General features: G+C 39.9%; 1 protein-coding gene across 1 annotated transcript in view; it reads right to left on the minus strand.

The window, feature by feature from the left end:
- SLC38A6 (solute carrier family 38, member 6) overlaps positions 1 to 8524 on the minus strand; it is an 88811-nt gene that overhangs the window by 75296 nt on the left and 4991 nt on the right. The window contains exon 3 of the mRNA XM_006864582.1: positions 6112 to 6185. Within this exon, the coding sequence (XP_006864644.1) occupies positions 6112 to 6185 (74 nt within the window). The remainder of the gene's footprint in view (positions 1 to 6111; positions 6186 to 8524) is intronic.

Genomic DNA, 8524 nt, shown 5'->3' on the forward strand with positions numbered 1-8524 from the left:
AAAAACAACAACAAAAACCCTATGGAGCAGTTCTGCCTAGAAGGTCCTTAGGATTCAGAACTGAGTTGATGGTTGTGTTTGGTGGTTCTACGCATATATTACTTTTGATAAATATAAATGAGAAGGCTCATACATTTCACCCTTAGCCAGTTTACACTCATACAATCTAACTCAGTGTTTCTCAACCTTGGCATGATTGACATTGGTCTGGATAGTTGATGGGGTGGGAACGAGTGGCTGTCCTGTCCTGGTGCTGTACTGTGGGATAATGCTCTGGACTGCAAGGTCGATTTAAACCACAGGTCAGAGGTTCAAATTCACCAGTTGCTCCTCAGGAACCCTATACAGGTCGCTATGGGTTGAAACCAACTCAATAGCAATTAATAAAACAACAACTATCCACTGGATTCCAGAATTGCCTTTCCCTATTCCCTGCCAACTCACTCTCTCTGTTCCAACCCCTTTCCCATGGGACAAACAAAAATGTCATCAGACATTGCCAAATTTGGTTTTGAAACTTGTCTTCGAACAATTCATTAGCAAAAAAGGATGAGATAAGGACATTAATCGATTGAAGATGGAGTCACATAATTGACTCATTTAATTAATGAGAGGAAAGTCTCCATATTCAGTCACTAAGTCTTATCCAATTGTTGTTGTTGTTGTTAAGTGCTGTTGAGTCAGTTTGACTTATATCAGCTCTGTACATGGTTTCTGAGGAGTGGCTGGTGAGTTTGAACTGCCAACCTTGCAGTTCAAACTGACCTTATGGTTGAGTACTTATCCTACAGAGCCACACCAGAACTCATCCAATTCTTGCTCCCTCGAATTTCTTAGCCTATTTCTTTCTTTTATTTCTCCTGTTACAGTCTTGATTCAATCCTTTACTATTTCAGTGTTAACCTTGGTAACAGCCTGGCTGTTAATCTAATCAGACATTGTTAGTTCAAATTAGAGCTAAACATACAAGTTAGAAAGATGCCTCCTACAAGTACAGTATAAGAAAAGGGTTTTCATCCTGAAAACCATCTAAGTTGCTTTTCAATCTGCTGCTCAGTTGAATTGGGAGTTTCTTTCAATTCCCTGTCTTAGATTCCCTGCTTCTGTGTGAGTCTCTGACTCTTTGGCAAAGGGCACCCTCCATTGCTCACAAAAAGTGCATGTTGTTATTGTTGTTGTTAAGTGCCGCTGAGTTGGTTCTGACTCATAGTGACCCTGTATAGGATGTCTGAGGAGCAGCTGATAGGTTTGAACCTTTGGGGTCAAAGTCCAGTGCTGATCCATCCCATTACCACCTGTAATAAAAACTGTGTTTTCCAAGCCCCTTTGAACCATTTTGACTAAATACTAAAGGTAAAACATTTGTCGTAGTCGTAAGTGAGATTCAGGTGGGAGGAATCCCTTTTACTCTCCTGGTGTTGGGGGAAGGTCTGCCTCTGTGTCTCCCCATCTGAGGCATCCCAGTAAAGGTCTTGGATCCAGAACATTCTCTGATAAGGAGACTGGGAATAGAGTCACCTTCTGTCCTTCAGTTCCGTTTCTTCACCAGGGAAATCGTCTCCTTTTCTGGGCACACAGTAACCTTGTTTCTTGCAGGTACATAGGTACCACATGGCACCTGGCCAATTCCACGTCTACATCTTTTCCAGCAGGGAAGGCATGGAATCTCTGTTTACAGCACAAGATGGGTGAACATAGACCATCTGTCTTGCACGGCCTACTTGGGGCAGGGGGCAGGATTCCCGCTGGTCATGGGAGGCTAGTACCCCAACAGAGCTGATTGTGCTCTGTCTCTGTCCTATGTGAATAAAGCATTTACCCATACACTAATACAGCATGGGTGGTTTGTCTTTTATTGGTGATCTTGAACACCTGCTATCTACAATGGGATGTGATGGCTGGAGCTTCGGAAGTCATCTAGCATGGGCCGGGGGGTACAAGAATGGTGGAGGAGAAAGGTAGATGTCTTTGAAGTATCCTTAATGACACTGTGGATCACCCATACCAGCTTTGGACAGCCTACCTAAAGATTTCTTGCCAATGAGAGAAAAACAATCATTTAAATCTTGTTCAAGTAATTATTTTATGAATCTTATAGTCAAATACATTTCCTAAAGCTATAAGTAAAAAAGAACAATGATAATGGTGTTGTTGTTAAATGCCATTAAGTCAGTTCTGACACATAGCAGCCTTGTATGGGGTTTCCTAGGAATGACTTGTGAGGTGGAACCACTAACCTTATGGTTCAAACCAATTTTGCAGTCCAGTGCGTTAATCCATAGCACCACACCAGGACTCCAGTGACAATGGTAGGGACTATCTATTAAACAAAGTCCTATACAGGGTTGCTATGGGTCAGAACCAACTCAACAGCACTTAGCGACAACAACAAAATATACTGGACAATTCAAACAATTGAAGCCAGGCCTGGATAACCTGAATTATTTTATTCAATCCTTACAAGAGCCATATAAAATATGCATTATTATCCTCCTCATGGAAGAAATCCTTTACATCTAACAAGATGAAACATTCTTTTTACCTTTTACCTTCAGGCAAATAAATGGAGAATTTATTTTGTAAAGATTTATAAATGACAGGCCTACGGCTGACCAATGACTCTGGTGGGAACATAATATTCATTTAAGTCAATCCAGTAAATTACAGGAGAAAATGAGCTTCACGCTAGTCTCTTTTGGTGTACGTGTTACAGAAGAATTAAAAGCCTACCTCCACAGAGAATTCTATAGTGAGAGACAGGTCACCAGCGTCTATGAAGAGCCATGAAGAAGTTAGTTCAAGCACCAAAGCAAGCTATGAAAATCAAAGAAAAAGGAAAATAGTGGTTTTCACTTTGTAATGTCCCAAGGTAAAAGACAGACAAGAACATCAGACCATGTCAGAGTCTTACAATTAAACGTAGGTGAACTGGAGAGGAAAAAATTTAACATTACCTGGAGATCTCCACAGATTAAATATTATCCCCAACAATTTAGATTAATGAAGTTAATAAAGATATAACTGACATATAGCTAACTAAAATACTAATTTTTATTAGAATCTATGATGAAAGACCTCATTGACATGCTTGGTAAACTAATATATAATTAAGTACAGCTACTATTTCACAGGGTCGCTATGGGTCGGAACCGACTCGACGGCACTTAACAACAACAACAACAACTATTTCACACAAAGCAGCACAGTCTCAAAAGATGTCTTTAAAATTTCAGTCTAGTTTCCGCAGGATTTACAAATGCAATCGCTAATGCTATTATTCTTGAATTTAGTGTGCTCTTATGAACTTGTCACTTTAATATACATTAATATCTGTACTGTTTATCTAGCATTTTTATCTGTCTGCATTTCCCCCCAAGCTCTCTGGCAGCAGCGCAGAGCCCAGGCCAGCCCAGCCCAGCCCAGGGCTGAACTGAGCTGAGCCAGTATTAGCAAACTGGATGGTGTCTGTACAGGCTATAGCCAAGAATGAACTATAGAGATCCTAATCTGGTTTCACATAAGCATCATGTGGAAGACTTGCTGAAAATATATTCCTGAATCCACTTTAGATTTTTGGAATTAGAATTCCTGAGGCTTAGAAATCTGATTCTAAAAAAAAAAGTCTAGACCTGTTTCTGATGAACATCTGTATTTTAGAAAAAATTAACCATAGCCAGTGGTGTGGCGCTTTAGGATAAACAGTAGACCAAAAGATCAGTTGAACAACTCCATGGCACTTAACAACAACAACTTCTTAAGCATTCTAAAATTCTCAAGAGGTATCTCTGGGTTTACCTCTCCTGCTTCAGCTAGAAAAAAAATCTTACTTTTATCTATATTATGTACCTACGCTGCTTCTTAAAGTCTGAATAATCACAAACCAAGATGGAGCAAAGAGGCCCATTTATATAAGAGCTGAAATCTATTACTTTGATTCATAACTGGCCAGTCCAACAATGTTGTTGTTGTTGTTAGGTGCCATCGAGTCGGTACCGACCCATAGCGACCTTATGCACAGCAGAACGAAACACTGCCCAATCCTGGGCCAACCTCACTACTAAAACTAAACCCAAACCAAACCTATTACTAGGATTTATAGTGAACCAACAGGAGTGAGTAGAGCTGCCCCCTAGGGTTTCCAAGGCTGTCGATCTTTATGGAAGCAGACGGCCACATCTTTCTCCCATGAAGCACCTGGTGGGTTCCAACACTGGCTGACCTTTGGGTTAGTAGCTGAGCATGCTTTAACAACTGTTCCACCAGGGTTCCTTCTTAGGAGAAACGAGACAGATAAAACAGACGAGGATTGGTAAACATAGAATATCTGTTAATGCCAAATGGAAAACAAATCTTATAAAAAGAGTTCTATAATTCATAGACAGGCAGTTCCAGGTTAGGAGAGTCCAATTTAGGGACTACAACCTGTCCTCTGGGGAGTCTTGGTGTGGCGCGGTGGGTTAATGCACTGGACTGCAAAGTCAGTTTGAACCACAAGGTCGGCGGTTCAAACTCACCAACTGCTCCTCAGAAACCCTACACAGGGTCACTATGAGTCGGAACTGACTCGATGGCACTTAACACAACTTGTCTCTGGAGCCCCAGAGTGGCACTTTAGGATAAGCACTCGACCGAAAGGTCAATTTGAACCTCAAGGTCAGTGGTTCAAACTCACTAGCCACTCCTTGGAAACCCTATACAGGGTCACTATGAATCAGAACCAACTTGACAGCTCTTAACAAAAACAACTTGTCCTTTAATATTATGTAAATTTGCTCTCACTTTGAAACAACTGAACCAACCCCTGGAAACATAAAAACAACTCTAATGCGGTCAAGGCAATTTCAACTCATAGCAACCCTACAGAGGAGAGGAGAACTGTTCCATATGGCTGCGTATCTTTATGAAGAAGACTGCCTCATCTGTCTCCCTTGGAGGAGCTGGTGGTTTCAAAGCACCAACCTTTTGGCTTAAATTAGCAGCCCAATGCTTAACCCTCTGTGCCACCAGAACCCCTTCTTTGCATTAAAGTAAGATTAAATAAGAATTATATGCGCCTGTTCCAATTTACCTACAAATTAGACTTAAATGTATAGTTAGGAACCAATCTTATTAGTAGCCCAAGAAATGCCTGTACTTATTTATTGTGATTTAAAAATCATATTCAGTAAATGAGTCAATTACAAAATAAAATGCCAAATGGAAAAAAAATACACATATACACATACATATTAAACGTCTTTGTTGTTGTTGTTAAGTGCTGTGGAGTCAGTTCTGACTCATAACAACTCTATATATGGTTTCCAAGGAGTGGCTGGTAAGTTTGAACTGCTGACCTTATGGTTCAAACCACAACCTGGCAGTTCAGCACTTATCCTACAGTGCCACACCAGGACTCCATTAACCTCCATAGACTCCTGTCATTTAGAAAACACGACCTCATTCCAGATTTGTGAGTAAAAATGCAATCTTTACCTAAATCTAAAGCTTTGTAACCTTAGCTCTTACAATCCCAATTCTGCCACCCATACCTCTGTCTGGTAGACAAAGGCAGTGATAGCTCCAGGAGAAACATGACCAGAATGAATGCCTGTCTACTGCTTTCCAATGAGTACAGGTTGGATGCTTCAAACACCTTCCGGGAGCTTCTCCTAATCTACTCTAACCCAAAAAACTTGGTGTGCGTTACAGAGAAAGGCAGGCAAGAACCGTAGTTTCCTTCTCCCATCCTGTTCTTTGATGTTCCCCCATAGGATTGGGTCTATCTATATATCCTGACCTTTTGAAATTTTCCATTTTAATGGCCCTACCAAATAGTATAAAGAGCTCTGGTAGCATAGTGGTTATGAGTTGGGCTGCTAACCTCAAGGTCAGCAGTTTGAAACTACCAGCAGTTCCATGGGAGAAAGATAAGGCTTTCTGCTCCCGAAGATTTACAGCTTCAGAAACCCTATGCAGAGTCGCTGTGAGTTGGAACCAACTCCACGGCACACCACCACCACCAAAAAGTATGTGTGTCTCCTGGAAATTAGACATCAGACATTCAGACCTGTATGCAGATACAGTCTCTAGAGACTTTTTCACCACATGAAACAGCATACTTTTTTTACTCACCTGTCTGAATACACATACTAAGCAGGAGGTAGACTGAGTAAGAAGCTAGGAGAGCAACGATCAGCAGCAAGAAACTAAAATACAAAAGAACATAGGTCAGCACGCCCCACCTCAAATGGTTCTCATTTTGTTTGTACCTCACAACAAAAACAAACTTCCTCACATTCCAATGTTCACAGGGACTGTCTCTGAGTAGATGGATTACAGTCATTTTTTTTCTTTTCTACTTTTCTGTATTTATTCATTTTGTTTAAATGAAACCATTTTAAAATAAAATAAACTTTAAGATAAAAACAAAGTTCCTCATTTAATCTTCTTGTCTGCTGACTGCCGGTCCACTCACTCAGTGATCTTGCAGTATTTCCATTCATGATTATTCTTCCCTATTCTAAGACTAAACAGAAGTTTTTAACTGTGAAGCCTGTGTTCTCCTTTTTCCTTCCTAAAGTTCCCCTATTACACTCAATCTGCATTTCCCAGCATATATTAAACGCACACAAACCAAACTAATGCCAGTAACATACTTCTAATGATATAATTAGAAATAATGTATAAATAATAAAACAATTGGTATCCTCTTACCAACAGTGTGAAAAAATACAACACGTATAACCCCTAGTTATTCACATGGAGCTATGGCAGGACAAGCTTTTAGAGGCTGCAAGACAAGCTTTTAAGACAGCAATCTCCAAAGAAGTACCCCAATAGGCGAGGTACTTTTATCTTTGTGGTCCACTTCATACCTAACAAACACTGAAACAAAAAAAACCAACCCACTTTGTTTGAGTCAATTCTAACTCACAGAGACCCTGATAGGGACTTCTTGTTGCTAGGTGCCTTCAAGTCATTTCCAACGCATAGTGACTTGTATACGGGGTTTCCAAGGCTATCCATCTTTACAGAGGCACAAAGTGCCATCTTTCTTCTGTGGAGCAGCTAGTGGGTTTGAACTGCTGACCTTGCAGTTAACCAGCTACTGCTATTTTATTTTCTAATTAATTCTAAAAGTTCAAAATTATATATAACACCTGACTCAAAACCCTAAGCTCACTGCCATCACTGAGTTAGAATCAACTTGGTGGCAGTGAGTTTAGGGTTTCGAATCAGGTGTTAGATATAATTTTGAACTTTTAGAATTAATTAGAAAATAAAATAGTCAGTTGGGACCTTCTAAAAATTAAATACGTTTGTACATCCGAAGACTTTTCCAAAAGAACAAAAAGAAATCCTACAGATTAGGAAAAAATATTTGGCAATGGCATATCTGATGAGAGACTAATCGAAAAAATGTATAGAAAACTTCAACTCAACAACGACAAAAAGACAAACAATCCAATTAAGAAATGGAGAGTATACAAGTAGACACGTCACCAAAGAAGACATTCAGGTAACCAATGCACGAAGAAATGCTCGTGATTATTAGCCATTCTTGTTATTGAGTGTCGCTGAGTTGGTTTCAATTATAGTGACCCTATATAGGGTTTCCAAGGAGCAGCTAGTGAGTTTGAACTGCTGATGTTGAAGTTAGCAGTCCGGTGGTCCAGTAAAGCACCATATCAGGACTCTTCATTAGCCACTGTTGTTGCTGTTAACTACTTTCAAGCGGGTCCCAACTCATAAGAACTACGTATAGGGCTCACGAGTTTGTACTACTGGTGGGTTCTTACTGCTGACCTTGTGGTTAGCATTCATTCCAGTGTTTATCCTACAGCACCACAGCAAAACAACAATGAGGTATCATCTCACCCCAGGAAAAACAGCGACATTGAATAAGACAGACAGAAACAAGCACTGGCGAGGGTGTGAAGAGATTGGAACTCTCATGCACTGTTGCGGGACTGTCTATTTTATTTTCCGATGATTATGGATTTCTGTATGCATTTTCAATTTCTGAAGAAAATATGCCTGCCTCTACTAACAAAAGAAATAAAGAACAAAACTTCCTTCATTCCATTAGAGATGCTGCTCTATGCTTAGGGTAAGGTCTTGTCCTACAGGGTCAGAGTTCAGTAGAGATTTAGAAAACAAACATCATTAAAACACATTGTAATAATACAATGAATATACAAAGTCAGCGGTTAAAAGAAATAGTCATAGACTACTCACCTGGCCTCAGAGAGGGAAATAAGATTATTTAACAATAAGAGAAGATGAAGAGGAATGAAAAGATGTGTTTAATTTTTACTTACAAATTTCCTATTTATAAGTAACCTGCCTGACTGAGAAACTCTGATTCACTTTGGCCAATGTTCTGGATTAAATTATGTTCCCCTGAAATAAGTGTGGAAGGAATCACACTTGGAAATAGGGTTCTCACTGCTATGATAACAAAGCCATACCAGCATTTGTTGTTGTTGTTAACTGCTGTCTGCTGGTTCTGAGGACTCATAGTGACTCATGTTGTTGTTGTTAA

Source organism: Chrysochloris asiatica, unplaced genomic scaffold, assembly GCF_000296735.1.
Source record: "Chrysochloris asiatica unplaced genomic scaffold, ChrAsi1.0 scaffold00067, whole genome shotgun sequence".
In the NCBI taxonomy this organism is placed as follows: domain Eukaryota; kingdom Metazoa; phylum Chordata; class Mammalia; order Afrosoricida; family Chrysochloridae; genus Chrysochloris; species Chrysochloris asiatica.